Genomic DNA, 26,210 nt, shown 5'->3' with positions numbered 1-26,210 from the left:
TTTGTACCTTAAATATGTTTTGTCATAGATCATAGAATCATAGGGTTGGAAGGGATCTCCAGGGATATCTAGTCCTACCCCTGCACAGGGCAGGAAATTCACAACTACCACCCCCACACCCCCAGTGACCGCTGCTCCATGCCCAGAAGATGGCAAAACACCATCAGGATCCCTGGCCAAACTAGCCTGAGGAAAACTGCTCCCTGCTCCCAAGGTGGCAATCGGCATTAACCTTGGCATGTAAGAAGGGGCCATGAGAACTAAGCACTGATGCGACCCTTCCTGCCCTCCCCCTCATGCTCTGCCCAGGTTCACAGAATCAGCACTGTTGTCAGATGGCCATCTAGCCTCTGCTTAAAAACCCCCAAAGAAGGAGAGCCCACCACCTCCCGAGGAGGCCTGTTCCACTGAGGGGCCGCTCTAACTGTCAGGAAGTTCTTCCTAACGTTTCGCTGAAAACTCTTTTGATTTAATTTCAACCCATTGGTTCTGGTCTGATCTTCTAGGTCAGTGGAAAACAACTCCACGCCATCCTCTATATGACAGCCCTTCAAGTACTTGAAGATGGTTATCGTATCACCTCTCAGTCGTCTCCTCCAGGCTAAACTTTCCAAGCTCCTTCAACCTTTCCTCCTAGGACTTGGTCTCCAGACCCCTCACCATCTCCGTTGCCCTCCTCTGGACACGTTCCAGCTTGTCTATATCCTTCTTAAATTGTGGATCCCCAAAACTGAACACAATACCCTAGGTGAGGTCTCACCAGATGTGATTCTTCGTCTACTATTCAGTGGGTCATATTACAATATAATACGAATAGTTATGAACACGGCCTTAGTTCAATAAAATCTTATGCTGCCTTCTGTTTTTTAAAAAAGCCACTTAATAGGAATCTTGAATGTAGCAATTCGGAATTTGAGACAATGGCTCTGTATGGCGGCCAAGGAGGATCAAACAGACCAAGTATTGCGCTAACCTTTATGATCTACGGACCAAAAGCCAATCACACATTTTCAGTGCAATCCTAAGCAGAGTTACTCCAGTCTAAGCTCCCTGGTTTCAGTGGTTTAGATGGAGTAACTCTGCTTAGGATCACACTGTTTATTACCTAAGAAGCAAAAAGAATGGGAAAATTGAAAAACTGTCTTGTGGAGTTTGATTCGGTGGTATTAGGAGACGGGCGCTTCTGTAAGACTCGTTGCTTCTTTTCAGTTCTCCAACCTAAGTTCTCTGAATGCAGCTGAACTATCTTTTATTTATAACACTGAATGTTTTTGTCCTCATAGTAATTTATTTAGATTTCTATGTCACCTCTCTAGAGAATCTGCTTATATCTTTCTGCATGTTCAGTCTTTCATAAATAGGGAATTCCTTGCCGTCTCTGTTGGACAAACTCATAATAACAACAGTTATCTAATCTTCTAGACAGATTAGTGCCCCACTGAGAGCAATGAACAAACTCAGTGTTATTCTTACCCCCACAATACAGCTGGGGAGCTGGGCTGAGAGAAGGGGCTGACCCAAGGCCACCTGCTGAGCTCGTGGCAGTAGTGGGAGTAGAACCAGCAGAGTGCTGACTCACCGCCCAACCCCTTAACCACTATGCTACAGCACTAAACTGTAAGATCTCCTTGTGATATGAAAAAACACTTCGTGTCTGTCCTGACATTACTACACATCAGTTTCACTGGATGACCCTGAGATTTCTGTTTTGAAGGGAGGGTGAAAAACCCACTCCGCTCTCTACATCATTCGTAGGATGGTTCTGATTTCCCAGGTTTTGGGTAATCAGTATCTGATTATTTAAAGGTAATCATTCATTCTTTGGACACATTAACAGTTTTATTGTAAATTAATATTAACTGGGTTTTTTATAAGTTTCCTAGAGAAATATGTTCTCAACCAACCAACCAACCAACCAACCAACCAACCAACCAACCAACCAACCAACCAACCAACCAACCAACCAACCAACCAACCAACCAACCAACCAACCAACCAACCAACCAACCAACCAACCAACCAACCAACCAACCAACCAGGTGGCCTCACACACCTCAACTCAAATCACGCTGACCATGCTGAACAGAAGTCCTAGACTAGGAGTTATCTTAATGTTTCAAGGAAACATTTTATGGAAGTGAGATTTGGCTTCATGGACAGGTAAGTAAGTGTTCCAGGCATTGCAGAATAAGGTTGCCAGCTCCAGATTGCGAAATTCCTGGAGATTTGGGGGGGGGGGTGAAGCCTGGAGAGGGTGGGGTTTGAGGAAAGGAAGGACCTCAGGGTGGTATAATGCCATAGAGATCAACTCCCCCCCCCCCAAAGCAGCCATTTTCTCCAGGGGAACTGATCTCTGTCACCTGGAGAGCAGTTGTAATTCCAGGAGATCTCTAGCTGCCACTTGGAGGCTGGCAAACCTACTGCAGAAGGTCCAGACATGGGACGAAGACTGTGGTACTCACTTTGCAGTTCACAGAGAGCCACATTTGAAATTGCCATCCCCCAAAAGAGCCACAGTTACGTCCCTCCCTGGCATGAGGCCTGCTCCTCAGGGAACCTCAGAATTTGTCCGTTCTTCTGGAGTTAGCTATTTCAAACTAGGAGCCACCTGTCAACCACAAGTCTCGCCCACTTTCCTGAAACATGAGGTAGGTGCCTTATTGGGGAACGGTGCTCAGCAGAGCCACAGGTAGCATGCGAAAGAGCCACATGTGGCTCCCACTGCGTGAGCGTCACTGAATTAAAAAAAAAAGCTGAAATAGAGCCAAGCCAGCCAAGCAACCAAAACACCCATAAGACGACCAGCTGGACGAAGGTGCACTGAACGGAGATAGTGAGAGCAGAAGTACAGTGTGACCTGTACGGGCACAGTAATTTCCATCAGCCTGTGGGGATTATGCAAATACATGAACATCTTATCTTTGTGGAGCAATCCCTGGTCATACATGGCCCTGTTTATGCACCAGGACACAGCAGAGTTTCGAGTTGGATGCCTGTCTGTCAGGACAACAGGAATAAATCAGAACGAAATTAGCACTGGGAGACAAAAGGTACACTTTAAAGAATCTGGACGGAAGGAATTCAAGATTCAAGTCCAGTAGCAGGATTTCCAAAGGGTAAGCTTTTTAAAGTCAAAGTTCTCTTGGTTAGATTTTGTTACTGCAAAGTTTCCCCATAGATCCTGAATCACCACTGTTGTGAAGGACAAAATACTGTGTTTTCACTTAGAGATGCTTATGAAATTTAACACACCCACATTTATCCCTAGATCTTGGGGCTCTAAATCACAAAAACCTGCTCTGGGGCACGGGCACACACACATCAATGATTTACTATCCCACCCCTTCTTTGAGTGGATAACAGTGCCTGTGAAGTTGGCCTGAGATTTCAGTTCACTGCTCTTTTTCTCGCAGGTGACAATGCGCACTAAGGCATATACTCTTTGATGAAAGCACACAGCAATAAGGAACGCTGATGGGATTGTGTAGTCTCAACGGTATTCTTTTTTGCGCTTCTTAATCTTTGTTGACAAGTGCCTTTGAGCATGAGCAAGCTGCTAGTACGAGCAAAATGCAAACAGAAAACACCGCATGTCTATCGATTCCCCCAAACCAATTTTAGAGACTCTCCAAGATGCACCGGAAAATTTGTGGAGCAGAATTTGTGGCACAACAGCCGCACAGGAAGGGAAGAGAGGAAAACCACACAACTCTAATTGTCATACATAAGCCTTAATGTGCTTTAACATCAATGAAGAAGAAAGTGAAATCAAAGAAAGAGTTCCAGTTCTCTTTCCCTTTTCCCGTTCATGTTTTTGTTGCATAAACTGGGCCGTTTATAGAGGGCTGTGATACAATTTCAAACTACGCATGATCGAATGACAGCAGGATTGCTTGGCAGAACCGATAGAAAAAATTGAGCTGTGACTCACTGTGGTCCGCTCATAACTGACCACAAGTTTTGTTAGTCTTATAGGGGCTACTAGACTCTTGCTCTTTTCTGCTGCTACAGACAGACTAATACGGCTACCCAGCTTGATCTGGCAGAACCAGAAAGAAGGGGAAAAGAGAGAGAGAGAGAGAGAGAGAGAGAGAGAGAGAGAGAGAGAGAGAGAGAGCTCTGTTGTTCAAGAAGAGATGGCCCTGATATTAGAAAGAAATTCCCCCTTTTCATAAATGGAATTTTGCTGACGACAGAAATGGGCAAGACTGAAGGAAGAAGAACAGATAAGGGAGGCAGCTACTTCCGTGGGAGAACAAGAATTAAGAAGGGATTAGAGGAAGAAATATCAATAAAATGAACCCACTCGCAACATTCTGTCCCTTTAAAAAAAAAATACACAACAGTACAGAGAAAAATAACCAATGACTTGCTGATGCAACCTTGACATAAACATGAGACGTGAACAAATTATGCTGTCTTCTGCTCAAGTGTCTCAAGATCAGTCTTTTCTACTTTGACTAACAGCATCTCTTTGGGGTCTCAGGTGGAAGTCTTTCTCATCGCCCAATCCTTTTTAAAACCGAATCTGGGGGTTTCTACATGCAAAGAAGATACTCTATCACTGACCTACAGCCCCTCTCACTGGATCTTAAAAGGAGAATCCTTTAAACCCTGAACTATGCATGCCCAGCCTCTTACCTTCTTCTGAGTAACAGATGCTACCAGTGCTGCAGGAGTAGTGCCTGTTACATGCTGCTGGCAAAGCACCACAGCCACAACAAAATCATTATGTTGTGTTACAAACTGCTGTTCCAGGTAAAACGCGTGGTCATCCCAGCCCAAAATACGAGTGTGGATCTCAAAGCGTTCAAACAGGCGCAACGGACGGCGATGGCGGCTACAGGAAGCGCACAGGATGGTGGTGCCTCCCAAAGCCTTGAGCTTTGCAGAGAGCCTGTATCCGGTAAACAAGACACAGCGGGCAATATTGGCCTCACGCAGGTAGCGGGCGTTGTTCATATGCAGCAAGCAATCCAAATCAGTGGTCAACACAAGGCTTTTGAAGACGAGGGGCTCAAAGATGTCTTTCGGGGGCTTCAGCCAAAGCAAGGCATATAGATAATGCAATCCTTGTCTCATGAAGAACCACAGATCCATGAGAGTGAGGGTCACAATGGAGAGGAAGCACACAGCAGCTACGCAAAGCAGGTCCATCTTCCCAAATGGCAATTAAATGACTTACTAGTTTGGGAAAATGTTTAAGCCAGTATCGGCACTGCTAGGATCGAGATACACCTCCTCACAGGGGCGCCACCCTCTTATCGTGTATCATTTCAGCCTCACTATCATTTTGCAACACAGATTAATCTCTTGGTTCATTCCTCACCCGAGGTAGCATTATGCACACTGCACCTCTACTGAAGTCCAATCACTCCGAATAGTGGAGGTGAATACTTGAGATGTGCATATCAAAAAACAGTGTGTGTGTGTGTGTGTGTGTGTGTGTGTGTGTGTGTTGGGGGCCCCCAATGTGAGGCTTCTGTTCCTTAGAAGTTCAAGCTTTGTTAAGTTGGAGTCAAACTGGATGTGATGCTGAGAACATTGTGATCAGTCCTTGTTGTCTTCCACATGGGTTATGTGCCCGGGTTTAATGCTTTCGGGAAGGGTTTTTCCCCCGTTTCCCCACTGCATTGAGATTACGGTTGCCAGATCCCCTTACGGTCCCGGTGGGAGGCTGGGGACCTGGGGCTTACCTTTGTTGTGCCCCCAGTATGCTTCACTCACGTGGGTAGTGTGCACTGCCCTATGCTCGCACGATAATGGCACTTCCGGCGACGTCACTTCGGGGTGACATCATCGTGTGGGTGCAGGAGCACACACACACTTTGCAACGGGCCGATTTGGGCTTCAAATAGGCCCAATTTGGCCTGTTTGGGGCCCAAATCAGCCTGCTGCAAAGCGCTTGTGCAGTCTCGGGGCAGCGCAATGACGTCACTCCCAGGAGTGACATTGTTGCGTCACTCCTGGGAGCACGCGCAGGAGGTCTGCTCCCAAGCCTTTCTCCCCCACCAGCCAGGTGAGTGTTGGCGGGGGAGTGGAGGGTGAAAGCGGGGGATTCTCTGCCCCCACTGGGGAATGGAATCCCTAACTGGGGTGCATTTGTGCCCCACCAGGGGTTTCCCCAGCTTTTATCTCATCTTTCTCAAACTTCCGTTGCTCCAAAGGTTTGCTAAAGATCACGGTACACCCTGGATGGCTGCTATGTGGGTGAGAAAATTTTGAATTTTCTGGGCCACATGGCAGCCATCTTTCCTGACCCCTGTTCCTGTGCCAGCCATTTCCTCCCATCACCATTGTGGGGCAGGGCGGGGGGGGATTTTAATTATTTTTTAAAATCAGCACAAGAATATCATTATATTGATATACTATGGTAACCACAGATGTAGCAGTTTCTCTGAAACCTAAACTTTCATTTTAAAAGCAGAAAGTCTTTAGCCCCTTCCTGCGCAGAGATAGAAGGGAAAAAGGAGCAAGGGAAAGGCTAGAGATTTATTTATTTATTTTTAAAAAATGAAAGCTGGGAAGTCAGAGAAACTGCTATACCTACAGTTACAACGGTATCCTATTATATAAAAAGGCAAGCCGTATTACTGACGACTCACCTCTTATCCTGGTGCACCTCCAGAAGGCGCCACTATGGTGGGAAGCCCAGGTGAGGTGGCCTGTCCCTCCCTCCCATCTGCCGCCTTCACCAGGCAGCAATTGGGGTGAGGAGGAGGTGGCAATGCCCTCCTGTCCCCCCCGCCTTCACCTGGTGGCGATCAGGGCATGGAGCAGGTGGCAATGTGGGCCCCCCTTCACCCCACCGGGATCAGGTGTGGAGCAGATGGCAAAACTCGCCTCCCCTTCATCCAGCCAGGATCATGTGCGGAGCAGGTGGCAATGCGGGTCCCCCTTCACCCCACTGGGATCAGGCGCGGAGTGGGTGGCAATGCCCGCTCCCGTTTCACCCAGCTGGGATCAGGTGTGGAGGAGGAGGAGGCAATGCCAGCTTGCCTACCCTCCCCTTTCTAGTGCCTGTTGTATTTTCCCCACAACAGGCTTTGTTGCTAGTATCAATAAAATGATATTCTTGTACTGATTTTTTTAAAAATGGCAAAAGCCCTGTTGGCCTGGAGAAGTGAGGGTAGCAACTTCTAGGGGACTGGGGCAGGGAAGCCTGCCATGTGGGAGCCTCATTGCTGCTTTACTTAATGTGCAGCTGCACCAGCAACAAGGAAATCACAAAACTCTGCCCCTGTGTGGACGAAACCCTTGTCTTTCTTCACCTGTAAGGCTTTTGCAGTGTTAGAGAGGGAAATTTAGGTCAGGGGAAACAACATACACAGAAGAAGAAAAATTCAAAGTTTTCCTGTCTACATACCGGTCTTGCCAGCCCAGGTGGCCCAGCCTAGCTTGATCTTGTCAGATCTCAGAAGCTAAGCAGAGTCGGCCCTGATTAGTATTTGGACGGGAGACCACTAAGGAAGTCCAGGGTTGCAGAGGCGGGCAATGGCAAATCACCTCCGCTGGTCTCGTGTTTTGAAAACCCCAGCAGGGGTCGCGATAAGTCAGCTATGACTGGACTGGACTGTCCGCTACCACTGCTGCTTTGCAGTCAATGAAGAGGGGTGGGAAACCTGCAATAGCTCTGATCGCAGATCTCTGGGGTCACATACCTTGGCTCCCAATAAACCACCCTCCTACAAGAACCAAAAACTTCTCCGGTTGGCAAGACTTTTTGACGGCTATACTTCGATTGTAACATGAGCAAACAGTTGCTGTCTGGGTATGCCAAGAAAGGTGTATGGGCAGTACTATTTTGATCTCCTTTCTACCTTCTTTCCTGTGGTGGGTGGGGAAGGAACATCCCATCCGTTCAATGTTGTATCTCTACCTACCATCTCATCAGTTCATCTCCATGCCGGACGCTCTCCTACTCTTTCCTACTCCTGTGATTTTTTTCCTGAGATGAAGGGTGTGAAGGGTGGGTGAGGGGGAGCACCCACCTACAGAGATTAGGCTCCAGGAACCCTCCTCGAGACCCCTACATTTAACTACAAATTACCTGCCAATTAGGTCTAGGCATACTGGCTTCACCACAGCTCTGTTCAAACAAGATCGGAGCCTACTACATGCTAGAGAAGTGCAGCACAGAGGCCTCTACAGGCATAACTGCAACACCACTCTTGTCTTCCTTCTGGGTTATCTATGTACACCAACACCAATACGTACACAGCGTTTAAGTCACAGTGCAAAAAGGCCTCTTAGGGCCAAGCTACACATGACGAATGACACTTGAACGGCAAGTGGATTTAGTGGAGGGCAAGTGAACAGGGAGAAATACACTTGCCGTTCACGTGTCATTCGTCACGTGTAGCTTGGCCCTGTATGTGGTCTCGTGATCACACCAGGATTCCGTCCCCCAGCGCTGTTATTTGAAGAGTGCGTATTGTAACCTCTAACCCCCCCCCCAAAAAAACGAGTTGCTTGTGTAAGCACAGCCTTCGGAATATGGTCTGTAAATGCAAAACAGGAGAACGTTAAATGGCTACCGCATTGCTATTGCTCGTTTGGGGGCTCAAAACCCTCAAACTGGGAGTAAAAAAATAGTTGCTTCTTCTATAGAGAGGATTTTGCTTGGTCTTTGACTGCCTACTAGCAACATGGAAATTATACTCATAGTCAAAAGAAAATTGGCGTGCAAATTTACTGTGCAACCACAGAACGTGCTTTTCAGGCCCGCAATTCTGCCCTACTGAGGCCATTGGCTTGCCCCTTCTTTGTAAGGAAGCAGTTTTTTTGCTCTTCTGGTTACGGAGTAAGACCGACAGCAACTTGGAAAAATATGGGCACTGTCTCCGTGAAGTCTCACGGACTGAGGCGGACATACGGCTGCCGTGTCCCCCATTGGGGGGTGAGGGAGCCCCTGCTCCCAGTCTCTGCCTTAGGGATCCCATTCCACTGGTGGGGGCAGGGGATCCCCCACTCCCACTTTTGCCCCCTGCCTCTGCCTACCTGGCTGGAGGGGGGAAAGGTGAGGAATGGACCTCTTGGGCACACTCCTGGGGCGGACGAGACGTCACTGTCGTCACTGCGCCACCCCAAGAGCGCTCCTGCACTTTGCAGCAGGCTGAATCGGGCCTGTTTGGGGCCCATATCGGGCTTCAGCAAAGTGCGTCCATGCCCCCCAGACTTGCACGATGATGTCACTTCCGGGACGTCATCCCCAGAAGTGTCGTCATCGTGCTGTGCACATGAGAACTGTCCCAACAACGACAGGAAGGTAAGCACTGGGTCCCTCCTCTCCTGCTGGGAGGGTAAGGGGACTGGGCAACCCTAGGTGAACAGGACTTTCTGGCAGTCAGAGTTCCGCTCTACACCGTAGCTGCTAATTTCCACCTCTTCTCACTGCATTGTTAGAAATGTAGATTAATTTATCTGTAGATTCACCTGTAGACAAGTTTTTTGCATAGACTGAGCCATGCCAGTTCATGATATGGCCACCTACCTAGGGCTGTGCTCTTCCTTGCATGGTGGAGGCGGGGGTGTGCCCTTGTCCCTTCCGGCACGCAGATAAGATGATGCCTGAGCTAGGAACTCCATGCAGATGTCAGCTTGTAAAGACAGACTGGCATGGTGATTTCTGCGCCCCCATTTCGAGGCTGTGAAATTATGTGAAAGATACTTCCGTGTGACTGGTTGTCAATGTGGAGTGTTTTCCTCTTCTGTTGTATCATCTGCAAGGTGGAGAAGGAAGCTTCATACAGGCTCCTCTACCCCCCTGTGTAAAGACCTGGGCTGAGCTACACAAAAAGGCCCTGATAACGAATTAAAATGTCTTCATGTCTGGTGAATGTTTCAGGTGGGAAGGATTGCACGGGTTTGAAAAGCTGGAGCAATTGGGTTGCATGGATTTGGAAAGAACAGGGAAGACATGCCAGGGCTATTGGGAAACCTAAGAATTCCTCTCCTGCTTTTGATAAAAGAGCTCTCTCTGTGCAGCGCTGTCTCTCCCGCAGTGCTAAGGCAGATATCTCTGAGAATCACACAAGCAATGGCTGAATGTGGTAACCTTGGTTTGTTGCATCTAAGAATCCAAGGATTAAAAGTGCACTACCTGACGAAACGGGAGATTTCATTTGGCCATCCCAGCCAATAGCTGCTGTTTACCCCACCCCACCCCTTCCAATGCAGTTGCCTAATCTTTCTTTTAAAGCCGTTAGCAGCTATGATGAAGAACATCTTGTGTGGTAGGACTCCAAATTATCTGCCCTTATTTCTGGAGCAGCCCCAAGAAGTTATAGGAAGAAGTGGTGGAGATTTCTAGAAACGGCGGGGAAAGAAAAGGTCAAGGCACGGACTGGCTGAAATGGCTTCCGGAAAAGGCCCGCACAAAGATGGAAATGTTAAGGTAATTCTGCCCGACTCGTAACATCATCATATTGGAGAGAGGATAAATTTTAGGCTTGCGTGAAAACAAGGGATGCGTGATTTTCCTCTCCTTTGCTCCAAAAGTTTCCTGGCTTAGCTTGAAGAATTTATAAGATTGATTTTGAAATCGGCATACCTGCCGTTCACTGCATTTGCAGTTTTTATTTCCTTTCCCCCCCTTCCTTGCAGGTTGCCAGCGTGCAGTAGCCCATATCGATAGTGATGGAGTGACAAACTGTGACACCACAGAAGTACATGAAGATTCCTTTTTGTGCCGTGGTTTAATCAAGACACTAATGTGCACTGGTAACTTGTAAGAAAATAAAAGACAGATTGAAAACGGAGGCAAACTGTACGTGCACAGCTGTCTAAATAAGGTCCAAAATGAAAAGTGGCAAAATGATGGCTCACCAATGTACCACTTCTTCCCATAACTTTCCCATTCTAAAACCCAAATCTTCTTCCGCAGCCTTTTTAAACATAAGGCAGAGTCCACCCCCCCCCTCTTTTAATCAGCCTCAGACCCTATTGATCAACCTGATGGAAAATTACTAGATTTCTGTTCGGTGCTCATGAGATCGGAGGCCACAGAATAAACTTTTCTGTTCTGGTGGCTACCAGCCATGACTCCTGAGAGACAGGCAGAGCGCAGGCTAGCTGGCTGGAGCTAATTTGCAACCTTCAACCTCCTTGTGAGTGATTGTAGGTTAAGCCCTGAGCGTTAATAGAGAACATAAATGTTTATTGTTCAAACACAGACTCCTCTGTGGGTGTTAGAGGTGAGAGAGGTGTCACTTCTTCACAACATATCAGCAGAGTCAAAAGGAAGATGCTGATTGACAAGAAGCTGTCCAGGGTCTCGGAAGGAAACTGAATTCCTATATGTTAAAAATCACAATTGTATGCTGTTAATACTAGGTGGTTTATCAAATTATGCGTGGAAAGGAGGCCCTGGACAGAGAGAACGTCTTTCTTTCCCATAAAGCAAATACTCAAGGGCAGGCAAAGAACTTGAGGGTAATAGATTCAGGATGGAGAAAAGGGAGTACTTCTTCACTCAGCGAGAAATTAACAGTGAAATCCTAAGCAGAGTTACTCTAGTCTAAGCCCATTTTCTTAGATTTCAACTCTGGAGTAACTCTGGGCCAAGCTACACATGACGAATGACACTTGAACGGCAAGTGGATTGAGTGGAGGGCAAGTGAACAGGGAGAAATACACTTGCTGTTCAAGTGTCATTCGTCATGTGTAGCTTGGCCCTCTGTTTAAGATTTCACTGTGGGATTCAGTGCCTGTGTGATGGCCAAGAGCATAGATGGTTTTAAAAGGGAATTAGAAAATATGTCCATCAATGATCGCTAGCTGTAATTAAAGGGAACTTCCGGCATCCAGAGGCAGTAAAACACTGAATATCAGAGCAGCATCAGTGAAAGGCCTTGGCCTTGATGCCCAGTTACTGGCCCCCAAGGGCAGCCAGTTGTGCAATGGACCACCGGACTCATCCAGCAGGGCTCTTCATATGTTCTGTTAGGAGGACAAAGAAAGAAGGAGGGAGAGACCCAATCTTTGAGGATAAGAGACAGGATTAAGTATATAAACAAGAAATTCACAAGATGCTGTCACTTTTAAATGAAATGTTAGAAGGAGAAAAAAGGCAGTAAGTGCCTTTCTGAACTGAGGCTGTCACGAACTAAGAATCAAAACTTAGATCTCCAAGGCAAGTTCTTTAAAGCCCGAACCAACCACCCCATACCCAACTGTTTACCTTTTTCTGTGCAATAGCCTCCATAAGGGCGGCAGGAGTAGCGCCTGTTACATGGTGCCGGCAATGTATTATGGCAACGACAAAGTTTTTACGATGGCTAACAAACTGCTGCTCCAAGTAAAACGCGTGGTCGTCCCAACCCAAAAGCTGCGTACGGATATCAAAGTGTTCAAAAAGCCTCAACGGACGGCGATAGCGACTGCAAGAGGCAGACAGCACGGTGACGGCTCTTAAAGCGCCGAGTGGCCGAGCGAACTTGTACCGGGCGAAGAAGGTCCAGCGGGCAATATCAGCCTCACGCAGGTAGCGAGCGTTATTCATGTGCAGCAGGTAATCCAAGTCAGAAGGCAGCACCAGGTTTGGTATGACGAGTGTTTTGAATATGTCTTTGGGGTGCTTCTGCCAGAAAAAGGCATAACTGTAAAATAACCCGATTCTAATTAAAAACCATATATCAAAGAAAGCCTGGAGAAATATAAACCCAACGCACACGAGGCAAAACAAAAGCAGGACCATCTTGATAAGCGGCAGAGAAGTGACTTGGTTCTTCGGAGAGATGGTTAAGACTCCACCAGCCGCCTGGGTTAAACTCCACCTCTTTAATAGGGCGCCACCCTTTACCATTTCAAATAATCTCCCATGCAGTATAACACAATCTGGCATATTTCTTACCCAAGGTAGCATTTGGAGTCTAACTGCCCACACGCTATATCTCGGCTTCAATCCTAAATAACCACACCAAGTAACAGAGGAGTCACTCCTAAGAAGAATATGTGGGAAGGTCTGGAGGAAGTAAGTGTACCTTGAGAGAAAACCATTACCTTCCTTTGCTTCCTAAAAGATTCATTCCAACTTTATAATTTGATAAACCACCTATAAGACTAACAAAATTTGTGGTAGGAAAGGAGCTTTTGTGAGTCACAGCTCACTTCTTCAGATTAACTGAAGCATCCGAAAAAGTGAGCTGTGTGACTCACGAAAGCTCACGCCCTACCACAGATTTTGTCAGTCTTATAAGTGCTACTGGATTCTTGCTCCAGTCTCTGTATCAGGCATCTGACGAAGAGAACTTGATTCTCGAAAGCTTATGCTAAAATAAAATTGGTTAGTCTTAAAGGTGCTACTGGACTCTTTTTGATTTTGCTCCTTTCTAACACAGACAGACTTGCATGGCTACCCATCTTGATAAACCACAGTTCTTCTACTTGCAACCATAAATGTCTTTGATTACTCAAACCCATAGTTCGATAACTACCAAACTCTGCAAACTATTTTTGTGCTATGTATTGTCGAAGGCTTTCACGGCCGGAGAACGATGGTTGTTGTGGGTTTTCCGGGCTGTATTGCCGTGGTCTTGGCATTGTAGTTCCTGACGTTTCGCCAGCCGGTGTGGCTGGCATCTTCAGAGGTGTAGCACCAAAAGACAGAGATCTCTCAGTGTCAGTGTCAGTTTTGTGCTCTTTTTACTTTAAGTAGTACTTTAAGTACTTTAAGTAGACTGTGAAGTGGTGCTATAATTTCATAAGGACAATTCTTCTTTTGGTGTTTGTTTTTTGGGTAGCAAGGGACAGAATATGCTGGTTAGAGCCCTCACAAAATGTACTTACCTATTTTCACATGATTATCACTTACTCTGTTTTACCATGCTTTGTTCCATATATAATTTGTTGTTTTGTTCTGTACGAGAATTTCCTGCATTGTGCAGGGGGTTGGACTAGATAACCCTAAATCCTGTCCAACCCTGATTCTATGATTCTGTGCATTTTAGCTCTGGTTTTAATTGTTTTAATGATGCTTTTAGTGGTTTTTGAAATCTGGTTTTATGTTTTAGTTTGTTAGTCATCTTGGGGAGGCCCTTGGGATATATAAATTTTGTAAAATGAAATAAAGAAATAAAAATGTAGATTAAACTGACTATATTCTTTCAATAGGATATTTTGTAGGCACTTAAAAAAGGGGAGGTCATTTTCTTAATTGTGCAAGGTGAGCTGCCTTCATATGTTTTATTGATATTGTATGATTGTTTCAAATTTAACTGCTTCATTGCTTTCCAAATTCTGTTTATTGTTTTCAAAATCACCAACAATACAAATAACTTTTACAAGAATAGGTATCCATAAACAATTATTACATTATGTTTTCTAAATTATTATACATTCATACTATCATAAATAACGTATTTACAATTCATATACAATCGTTTAGCAATTATATCTTACTGTATTGAAACTGTTTTATTACTTACTGCTTTATTGTATTTATATCCATGTGTTGTGAACCTGCATGCGGGGAGAGTGGATTACAAATAAAATAAAAGAAATAAATAAAAAGCCCTCTTCAAGTAAATTCTGAAACTACCATTCCTTTCCTATACAAGCTGTCCGTAACCCTCCTTCATACACGACATGGAATTACGTGCCTCCCCTAGGAGCTACCTTGGAAGGGGAGAATCTGGAAACGTAGCTGAAACAAAGGCAGAGAAGCAACATGGAGGGACATAGGGGGAGCGCCCTCCTTCACTGTGCATGGCGCCTTCACCGTTCTCCAGGTATCTTCGCCTCTTACGGCCAAACTACAAGTGACAAATGACACAGGTTGGACACTTGTCAGCTTCCCTCAAGTTTTGGCGGGAAATGTAAGCAGCTTGGCGGAATGTTGGACAAGTGACAGTTGAAAAGTCCATTGGACAGCAGTCGGAGAGCCAAGCTGCAAGACCAGGACGCCTACATTTCCCATCAAAACTTGAGGGAGGCTGACAAGTGTCCAACCTGTGTCATTCGTCACTTGTAGCTTGGCCCTGAGTGGAGATCTGTTCAGAATTCCTCCTGGGAAGAAGCGCCATGTAGCGTGACCAAGGGCAACACACCTCACCCCTCCTCTCAACCTACTATCTTGTCAGGCGGTCTTCTTCCATGTTCTCTTTACAGCAAAAAAGGTGTTAGGATCTTCCTGACTATGGGTTGGGTGAAATGGGACCTGGGTTCTAGGAATGTTTAGTTTTCCCTCTTCTCTCTAGATCCACGGTGGCTGCAATGTCAAGCTGGCTTGGCTCTGCTGCAACACTGTTCAGTGGGTGGTGTGATGCAACCCCAGGCACTGGAGACGGGGTGTTCTAGGGAAAAGTGTGTGGGAGCTTCATCGTGAACCTGCAAATGAGGCAGGGGAATTATTTTGAGACCTGCCACTAGGCTCAGCAACGTCCCAGATTAATTCGATGGAAGTGGCACAACTCCCGGTTGACGTACATCTTCCTCTGCTTCCCTGATCCCTTTGCAATCTGGAACAAGAGTTGGCACGTCCTCCTCAGACTCCCTTTAGAAGGCAGCCATCCAACTGGTGCGTGCCTCCTGGCTTTGGCAAGGGGGACCAGCCTTCCTGTAAGAGGCAGGGAGCTGAGCTGTCAATTGGTGCCTCTGGATCCTGCCCCTCAACCTCCAGTTGGCAGGAGGGCAGGAAGGGCTACATCAGTGCTTAGTTCTCATGGCCCCTTCTTACATGCCCAAGGTGATGCCAATTACCACCTTGGGGTTAGGTAGCAATTTTCCTCAGGCCACTTTGGCTAGGGATCCTGACAGTGTTTTGACATTCTCTGGGCACAGGAGCAGGGGTCACTGGGTGTGTGCGTGTGGGGAGGGGGGAAGGTAGTTGTGAATTTCCTGCATTGTGCAGGGGGTTGGACTAGATGAACACCAGAGCTCCCTTCCAACCCTATGATTCTATAACTCCTGCTGAAAAGCATGTGTATATGTGTGTGTGTGTGTGTTAGTTAGCACCTTACAAGGCCCACTGCTACCTATCAGGGCCTGTCCACCAAGTGTTCCTCCATCCCATGGGGGTTTTGGCTGCAACTGGGGACCACCACACACCCCAACAGAAGCATAGCACTTCTTCCTGAGGAAAAACATCTGGCTCAAGAAGATTTGATGAAGAGGGGATTTAAATCTGCGGACGCTCTCTGGAAATACATTGCATCCAAATTCTTGAAATGACTTGTTTGAACCTTAGCATCGCTCCAGCATTTTCTCCAACTTCTCCCAGATGAAATGAAAATGTCTGTTTCCTCTTGCTGTAAATCGGTTCTAATTTTAACTGAGATGCACTTGATGACAATGACGAAAAAGAGACTGTTAGTAAGATGAGGTAGAAGGCCCCGGCTTCTCTGACGAAATTTCAATTGCTGATCTTACTGGTTGCTTGCCGATGGATAATAAAACTTCTTTTTAAAATGGAGCTTTTTTGGTAGCCTTTATCAAAAACTGTGGCTATAACTTCTGGATGGTGCATGGGTCAAGATTTCTGCCACGTCCGATAGCACAGGTTCTTGCAGTATTTATTTGTACATTTCCACATGATACAGAGTCAAATGTTCCTTTCGAACCGTCTGTGTCCTTAACTTTTTGGTATTTATTTCAGTTGTGGGGAAAGACGGAAGATCTCAGCCAAAAGGCCAAGGAATGAACAAAATAAATTCCAAAAAGGTTAGTTGTATACCTAACGCTGGGCGACAAACTGGCCAAGAAGAAAAGAAAGGAATTGTTCAACTCTGCCCTCCTGCCAGCAACGCTACGGGGAGCCAAGAGTTAGTCCGTTCGGAAAGTGGAGGAAGAAATGTTGCTTCGTGATCACACGCTGAATGAAGAAATGCGAAAAGTACGATGGTAACCGATGTAATACAGGCAACATATGACACACAGAAAGACGGGAGCCACGTATCTTGCAGTCAAGAGAACAGGTGGACGCCAAAGTCCATAAAACTGATGGTCCAATGTCTTTTTTTGTGTATGCAAAAAGACAACCCAAGTATGGTAGTTCATGTCATCTTCTTACATAGGTTCAGCTCAGGGCCAAGCTACACATGACGAATAACACTTGAACGGCAAGTGTATTTCTCCCTGTTCACTTGCCCTCCACTCAATCCACTTGCCGTTCAAGTGTCATTCGTCATGTGTAGCTTGGCCCTCAGTATGCAGGATTAGGCCTGCAACGTATAATTAGCCTGCGTAACCCAGTGCCACGAGATGCCTATCTATTCGATTTTCCTGCTTTTCTCCCATGGATCCAAGGGCGTTTATGGCTCTTCCTTCCCCCAGATGTACCATTTAGGCTACGCTGAGCAAGAGAGACTGGCGTGAAGGTCACCCGGTGAACTTCATGGCTAAGTGGAGATCGAACGAAGATCCCACTCTGACACGCTAACCATTATATCATGTGGGCCCACCATGTGATAACAGATAATAGCTACGGCTTTAGCAAAGAAGATGAGGACTCACAAGAGAGGGACAATCCCATTCCCCCCTCCCCAAACCACTGCTCCTACTTCTCTGCTGTCACTTGGTCTCCTTTAACTACCTGGCAAGAGCCAGTTCGGTGTAGTGGTTAAGAGTTTCCTGTCAGTTAGAGCGGCCCCTCAGTGGAACAGGCTTCCTCGGGAGGTGGTGGGCTCTCCTTATTTGGAGGTTTTGAAGCAGAGGCTAGATGGCCACCTGACAGCAATGTTGATTCTGTGAACCTGGGCATATTGAGAGGGGGAGGGCAGAAGGGGGTCGCGCCAGTGCTTTGTTCTCACAGCCCTTCTTACATGCCCAGGGTAAGGCCGATCACCACCTTTGGGGTCAGGTAGCAATTTTCCCCAGGGCAGTTTGACTAGGTATCCTGACGGTGTTTTGCCATCTTCTGGGCATGGAGTCGGGGTCACTGGGTGTGTGTGTGTGTAGGGGGGGGATGTGAATTTCCTGCATTGTGCAAGGGGTTGGACTAGATGACCCTAGAGGACCCTTCCAACCCCATGATTCTATGATTCTATGACCTTGGGTCAGTCATATGCTTTTGGTCAGTTTGGCATAGTGGCTAAGAGTGGTGGGACTCTAATCTGAAAGGCTGAGTTTGATTCCCCACTCTTCCACTTGCAGCCAGCTGGGTGACCTTGGGTCAGTCTCAGCTCTCTCAGAGCTCTCTCAGCCCCACCCACCTCACAGGATGGTTGTCGTGAGGATAATAACAACACACTTTGGAAATCGCTCTGCGTGGACGTTAAGTTGTCCTGAAGGGTGGTATATAAATCGAATGTTGTTGCTGTTATTATTATTATTATTAAAGTCCTCCTCGTTGTGAGCAAAAGCACAGCCATTTTTCTTGCTAGCTTGAAATACAAAGCAGTTTAGTTGCTTGGCCTTGAGAGCGTAACTGTGCAGAGAACAGCTTAGCCAGCAAGACAGCAGAACCTGGTTGAAGCCCGGTAGATAAGCAAGAGCAGGAAGAGCGGACTATAAGTTAACAACAGCAGCAATAACAATAACAATAACAATAACAGAAAATTTCACTTAGAGCTGAGAGAAAAGGGTGGGCTTTATCTCAGAATAGAGACTTTGTCTCAGAGAGAACAAAATATAAAAGATCTCCACCCTGCTTTCTCAAGTGGGCTCAGAGAGTTTTTACTTGCATGAAACTATGTTTCTATAGGGAAAAAGCTTTTCCCCTTCAGAGTTCTCCAAGGTACTTGCTTGGAGGCAGGGCTGAGCCAGGCTTCTGAAATCCACGCTGCTGCCACTTTCCATGCCCCTGGGGGTGCGGGACACTGAGCCAAAGGCCAAAGAACTTGACAAATACTGGGACCGATGGAGGTGCAGCAACCACTGGTAGCATTCCCTGTACCGAGCTGCCAGAGATATGCCCCGGCAGATGGACAAATGGCTCAGAGCAGCCACTTGCTGGGAATACAGCCCAGAACCACTTGGGGGCACCTCCTGACCCCTCCCTAGGTTTGGGCGATGTAGGAAGCTCTCACCAGGCCTTGTGGCCACCAGAGGTGGGAAATGGGTGTTGGGGAGCGTGGAATCAGGGAAATCCATCCTGGGTATTTAAGCCCGAGGCCAAGGAGGAGCTACTGGGGATGAGAGAGAGAGAGAGAGAGAGAGAGAGAGAGAGAGAGAGAGAGAGAGAGAGAGAAGGAATCTCAGGAGCAATCCAGGGAGAGAGGAGGACCTGGGGGATTCAAAGATCCCCTCCCCTCCCCAACTGAGGCCTAAAAGGGGTGCAGTGGGCTTGAGACTGAAGCATCACCCACCTGGGAGAAATCGAGAGCGCTCGTGTGAGCAGCCTCGGGCTGCAACCTTGCTGCGCTATCCTCTCCACCCCGCAGCGTTCTCTCAATTTAACTATTATTTATTGATTGATTTCATTTATAATCCATTTTCTCCCTGGGACTCCAGACGGATCACGGAATTAAATGATGACGTAATACAACCAAACGAAGCAAGAAAGCAGGACTGCAAAATCGGAGGACGACGCAGGAAAAAAACATTCCACACACAACAAACGATGCAATGAACACCAGCTAAAGTAGCAATAAACACCGAGCTGTATGGAGTCTGTCACGTCCTGACAATTAGGGGCACAGGGCGGGATCTAGGGTTGCTGATGCCCGGTGCACCCCTTGTCTGGTTCTCCATGCGTGTGCACACCGCGTGCACTCCCGGCGCTGTGTGATGACGTCACTTCCATGATGTCATCACGCAGGGCGGGAGGCATGCCACATGCGTGGCAAGCCGGCCACCCTAGTGCCCAGTGTGCTGCGGAGCTGGCGGTGGTGCAAGCGTGTGCTGGGGCGGCCGGCTTGCTGCGTGGCCGGCTGAGTGCAGGGCTAGGAGGCCCTCCGCATGGTTTGCCTGCCCTGTGCTGCCCATGCGGCAAGCCTGCCGCCCCAGCACACAGTGCACAATGGAGCTGGTGGTGGTGGTGTGGGTGTGTGCTGGGGCGGCTGGCTTGCCACATGGGCAGCTGAGCACAGGGCTGGGAGGTCCTGTGCGTGTGGCAAGCCAGCCGCCCCATCGACGGGGCAGGCGAGGGCCTCCCAACCCTGCACTCAGCTTTCCGCGTGGCAAGCTGCCAACTCTGGCACGCTCCTGACAGCTGGCAGCCACGCCCAGTGCCCCCTCTTTGGCAGCGCTGTGGGAAGGCTACCCCCTGCCCCCCTAGATCTGGCCCTGCCAAAGCACCGGCCAATCATGCTCTTTCAAGCTCTCCGGAGCCATCATTCACAGCATAGTTGCCAGCTCCCAGGTAGGAAGGAGAAGAGAGCAAAGCGCTCCTACAGCAGGACTTACAACTTGGTCAACACTTAAAGGGCACCATTGCAAAAACGATGTTGCAAACCATTTTTATGTAATTCTTATATATATTTATATATGCAACTAAAGTGCAAGGTGCAATAAATAACAATAAATAAAAGATTCTTAATTGATAATATATAGTTCTCATCCCTCATTTTGAATAGATTGTCAATAGAGATGGGCATGAAACGGGGGAAAAAAACAAACCCTGAGTTTCGTGGTTCATCGCATTCCACAAACCACAAACTTTCACAAAATTGTCCCGTTTCGTGAAACGATTCATTAGGTTCATGATTTGTCAGATCCTGGGGCCCTACAATGGCCCCTTTCATACCCAGAGATGCCAAACTCGCAGGGCCCCAGAGGCAGGCAATGCCATGAGACTAGGGTGGGGTGGAGGAAAAAAGGCAACCTCTCCCAACAACTTTCCCTGCAAGGACAAGAGCAAAAAAGATGAAAGAGGCTTTTCAATCCACTCTCTCTCTCTCACTCCAAATCCCAGCAGCAGTTCCTCCCTCTTCCTCTGTCTACTGGAACTGAAAGCAGGAGGCACAGAGCTGTGCCTTATAGAAGAAACACTCACATAGAGAAGAACAGGAGCTCTCTGGCTGGCAGGCAGACCTGCCTCACAAGGTTGGGAGGGATGAGATTGGTGTTCCCATGGCTACAGAAGGCCCACCTCCCCCCTGCTCGTTGCTCTCATAGGACAGAATGGGAGATATCAGGTTGGCAGGGAGAGCTGCCTATCAAGATAGCAAAAAGTCCAGTAGCACCTTTAAGACTAACTAACTTTATTGTAGCATAAGCTTTCGAGAGCCACAGCTCTATTCGTCAGATACAACAGATGTTACTGGATTCTTTGCTATTTTGCTACTGCAGACTAACACGGCTAACTCCTCTGGATCTGCCTACCAAGGTTATGTGGGCTAAGATCGAAGTTTCCATGGTAACGAAAGGTCTGCAGACATTCTGGGCCTATGTTGCCTAGGGAACCAATGGATCGGCACCAGCCTGTCTGGCATCACGAAGCATTCACGAACCGAACGAATTGGCCCCAGAAGTCGTGGATTTTGTGAAAAACGTGGCCCCATGAAAAGTGTTTTTGCAATACATGAATCAGCCTGATTTGTCACGAAATCTGATTCATGTTTCGATTCGTGCCCATGTCTAATGGTCAATTTTGAGGCTCCTAGCTTTATTTTTGGATGAATTATGTCTCTCAGAGACAACTATGTCTTCCAATGCAAAAAGGGAGGATGGGTGGGTAAGGGTTTCTGGGGATGAAATGAGGCTGGCTGTGGCTCATCCCAAAACCAGTGGCCAATTTTGAGGCTCCCTGCCTTATTTTCTGGGGAGTTATGCATGCCGCTGATGGATGGAAGGACAGACAGATCCTTTTATTATTATAGATTTATTTACTTACATCATTTATATCCTGCCTTCCTCCTCAATAGGACCCACAGCTTGCTTCATTCTTTCCTCCATTTTATCGCAACAACCCTGTGAAGTAGGTGAGCAACTAGCCCAATGTCACTCCAAAGCTTCCATGGCCAAGTGGAGATTCAAACCTGGATCTCCCAGATTCTAATTCGCCAATCTAACCACTATACATACAATGCTGGCTCTCTGTTTACCAAAAGCATTTTTATCCCACCTTTCAAACAACAGATTCATTCAAAGGGGCTAACAAAATTCAGAAATATAGAACAACCGAGCAGTAACATCTGTTACAGTAAAAAGCAAAAAAAAAAATCAGAAAATCTCATGGATCGAAATTGAATCAGAACCTCAACAATAAAGCAGACCGATGCAAATCAATCAAAGAAATGCACGACAAAATGAGGAATTCTTCATCTGGTACCTGAAGACCAGAAATGAAGGTACCGACTAAAGGGGGATGAACCTCTAACGGACGGGGGGGGGGGGGGAAGGAGGTATTGAATACCAGAGGTCACACAGAAATGTGCTTATAAAACAGATTGCACAATGATATATTTGCAAATTAATAAAAACATCATACTATAACAAGATACATACAATAAGGAATTGACAAGCTCCAAAAGGCGCACAGCAAGAAAATTATTGCAACAGAACACCAGGCAAGCACCAAAGGGGAGGGGTATGTAAAGGGGGTAAGCCAGGTGAATCTCAATAACTTCACTGCAAGAGTCCAAGACTGCATGATTTAAAGATTTATTGACGATCTCCGGTTCAGCATCGGCTCTTTTCTTGCTAAAAGCTCAACACATATTCAGATAAGCTTCTAATAGAACCATCCTGCATCTGACGAAGAGAGCTGTGGCTCTCGAAAGCTTATGCTACAATAAAGTTGGTTAGTCTTAAAGGTGCTACCAGACTCTTTGCTCCTTTGCTGCTGCAGACTAACACGGCTAATTCCTCTGATCTACAACCGTGGTAATTCAGCCGAATGGAGAGGCAATCCATCAACCTCATGAAGTCCTTGTTACTGTTACTCAATTGGTTTTACTGTCTGGTTTGATAACGACGCTGCAGGTGTCTGCCCCAATTTCTTGGAAATAAGGCACGGCTCCAAGGTGTGTCAAAGACTGCAAGGTTGCTGGGTGCCTTGATCTGAAGGGTAAATTGCAGGCCTTGTTCTTGCTGAGGTGGAAAAACTACAAGCAGCTTATAAATGATTGACACTCTCTGAGGGCTGAACTAGACAAGATGGAAATCACAGGTTTCCATTTGCTAAAATAAACCAAGTTAGAGCCGAACAGTCCCCGGATTCAAATTAGGGCTGTGGAGCGGAGAGAGTAGCTGATAAGACCTCCTCTTTGGAAGGGGATAAAAAAACTTTACCAAACATAAATAGCAAAGGAGTGGTGGAAAGTGCCCTCAAGTCAAAGCTGTCTTATGGCGACCCCTAGTGGGGTTTTCATGGCATGAGGCTAACACAGGAGGTTTGCCATTGCCTGCCTCTGCAATCCTGGTCTTCTTTGGAGGTCTCCCATCCAATTACTAACCAAGGCTGACCCTGCTTAGCTTCTGAGATCTGATGAGATCAGGCTCACCTGGGCTATCCAGGTCAGGGTAGTAAAGGAGTACAGCTGTGTGAAACAATTGCTCACTAGTTGCTGTGTACCATCTCTGATGGTCTCCTGCAAGATGCAACCAATGCCGGTCATTATGTGTAGTGATGTGGGAAGTAAACTAACCCTCGCTCAGGGCCAAGCTACAAGTGACGAATTACACTTGAATGGCAAGTAAACAGACTCATGTGTATTCCTCCCTGTTCACTTGCACTCCACTTACACTCCACTTGATATGGAGTGCAAGTGGAGCACAAGTGAACAGGGACGAATACACGTGAGTCTGTTCACTTGCCATTCAAGTGTAATTCGTCACTTGTAGCTTGGCCCTCGGTCTAAGTGTTGTCAGCGGTTTAATGCACAGTTCTGCCACCGACTCTTAATGCATTTGTTGGGCACGGGGGCCAGGGGGACATCTGAGCTGTGGCAAGGGTGTGGAATGCGTACCCACCGTGCACTGAAAAGATTGTCCTTGTGCTGCCACTTGCTTCCGGGTGCCATTCAAAACTGGCCTTGACCTCCCATGCCCTCGATCGCCCGGGTGCGAGGATGGTCTGCAGGATGGATTGGCTGCTCACAGACAAACAATGCCAGAGGTTAATAGTAAAGGTGATGCCGGCAAGGAAAAACTAAATCAGCCCGAAAGTTTTGTGCACATGCCACGTCTCGTTAAACATGGGCTGCCACTCGTCTGTCCGGGGTAGCTGCTTTGTAAGTTAAACAAAACGTTGTGCAAGTGCAGCGCACTGTAGGTGAGTTCTTCTTTATTCACAGCCCCACACTTAAATAAGGTGAGTTTCCCTACTGTATAGGGCTGGGGTCATGAACAGGGCCTTATCAGATGTGGCACCATGCCCCTTTGTCAGGGTCATGGCCCCTGCCGTAAGCTATACTTTACAAGCTCCGTGGTCTAGCAGCCCCTGCCCCACTTTAGGGACTTAATGTGAACTATTACGCAGGGGTTTGATGCCCGTTGACACGCTGTGTAAAATCTTGTATGTAAAAGATCCTGTTTGCTGACACGGCAGAAACAATTTACCAGAGAAACAACGGTTCTAATTTCATCCTACAGAAGGAATCGGAAGGCAGCGATATTAAACATTCCAAATTACGCGCCTCCTCTCCCCTCTCGCCGATTAGCCAAGCTTAGCTGGATTATCCCAAAATGCCTTTTCTAATGATTAAAAAAGAACCCTCTCTCAAAATGCTCAAACAAAAGGAACAGAATGTTTTCTCCTCTGAAGCATTTATAAAAATAATTTCTCTGAGAAAACAAAAGGAAAACACTTAGCAAATTCTACACACTCGTGGAAGATCCAGCAGCGTCTATTTCAGCAGAAGTGACTTACAGAGCAATCCAACGCAAAGTAAGTCAGAAGTTCCTCTACAGCAGCTTCGCTCATCTGAACAGGGTCTCCTGCAGGTGCCAGGCTGCACACAGGTGAAGTCAGCAGCAGCCCATACAAGGGCTTTCTCTGTGGTGGCCCCTATCCTGTGGAATGACCTGCCTGAGGAGGTCAGAAGAGCCCCCAGTCTCCTGGCTTCCTGTAACCGATGCAAAACCGAACTATTCAAAAAGGCTTTTTACTCAAATGGGAGGGTTGTATTGTAGGGATGGGGTCTCAGGTGCTTCACTAATGAGTTGGGGATCATAGACTTCATCAACATTTTTGCCTTATATATTATCTGCTGCTTTAAATATGTACGCCTATGTACAACCTGCGCTCCATGTTGTCTGACATTAGTCCTAGAATTGATTATGTTTTGCTCCAGTATTTTTTTCTACTCTGTCTTGGATCCTTGCTAATGCTATGTCTTTTAAACTTGTATCTGTTTACCTGATGGTATCAGATTGAAATGTACTTGATACTATTGTCGAAGGCTTTCACGGCCGGAGAATGATGGTTGTTGGGGGTTTTCCGGGCTGTCTTGCCGTGGTCTTGGCATTGTAGTTCCTGACGTTTCGCCAGCAGCTGTGGCTGGCATCTTCAGAGGTGTAGCACCAAAAGACACCAGGCCAACAAAAACACCAGGCCAACAAAACACTCCACACCCGACAATAGCCCTGCAGAGAAGATTAGCACATCAAGCACCAATCCATATGCAAAAGAACCGCCTCAGGATACAGTGAAGCCTCCCGCCATTAGCATTCCACACCCTGGGAAACTCTTACAGAATGACTCAGTGAAGCCTCCCGCCATTAGCATTCCACACCCTGGGAAACTCTTACAGAATGACTCAGCTCAACCCCACCCCTCCTGAGTAGATACAAATGACCTACATCTTTTCCACACTGTGACACTGAGAGATCTCTGTCTTTTGGTGCTACACCTCTGAAGATGCCAGCCACAGCTGCTGGCGAAACGTCAGGAACTACAATGCCAAGACCACGGCAAGACAGCCCGGAAAACCCCCAACAACCATCGTACTTGATACTGATTGTATTAACCTCATACTGGGTAATCCGCCTTGAGTCTCAGTGAGAAAGGCGGACTATAAATGACGTAAATAAATAAATAAATAAAATAAATTTACTCCAGTCTAAACCCATTGAAATCCACTGATGAAGAGAGCTGTGGCTCTCGAAAGCTTATGCTACAATAAAGTTGCATCTGACGAAGAGAGCTGTGGCTCTCGAAAGCTTATGCTACAATAAAGTTGGTTAGCCTTAAAGGTGCTACTGGACTCTTTGCTATTTTAGTAACAAGGACATTTCCTTTTTTTGTTTTGATAGATTAACTGGGGAAACTGATGGAAAAATCCATCCGAAAACTGGGTTTATAAGTAATCAATAATTTTTATAATACTCAATAACGGTTGTAGAGTCAGCGGTTCTAAAGTTCAGCAGCCTTCCTGCGTTCCCTTCCT

At 46.9% G+C, this 26,210-nt stretch overlaps 1 protein-coding gene across 3 annotated transcripts in view; it reads right to left on the bottom strand.

The window, feature by feature from the left end:
• THEM6 (thioesterase superfamily member 6) overlaps positions 1-26,210 on the bottom strand; it is a 33,125-nt gene that overhangs the window by 4,138 nt on the left and 2,777 nt on the right. Inside the window, exon 1 of one of the 3 annotated variants that reach the window (XM_054985117.1) lies at positions 12,182-12,721. The exons of 1 other annotated variant lie outside the window; for it this stretch is intronic. In XM_054985117.1, coding sequence (XP_054841092.1) covers positions 12,182-12,697 — 516 coding nt within the window. In that variant the 5' untranslated portion in view covers positions 12,698-12,721. Of the gene's footprint in view, positions 1-4,641; positions 5,157-12,181; positions 12,722-26,210 lie in introns of those variants that run through there. One more of the 3 variants, XM_054985120.1, reaches the window with a different exon arrangement.

Source organism: Eublepharis macularius, chromosome 7 (genome assembly GCF_028583425.1).
Source record: "Eublepharis macularius isolate TG4126 chromosome 7, MPM_Emac_v1.0, whole genome shotgun sequence".
Lineage (NCBI taxonomy): Eukaryota > Metazoa > Chordata > Lepidosauria > Squamata > Eublepharidae > Eublepharis > Eublepharis macularius.
The sequence above is the reverse complement of the archived record's forward strand: the minus strand, read 5'-3'. Positions and strand labels throughout refer to the sequence as shown.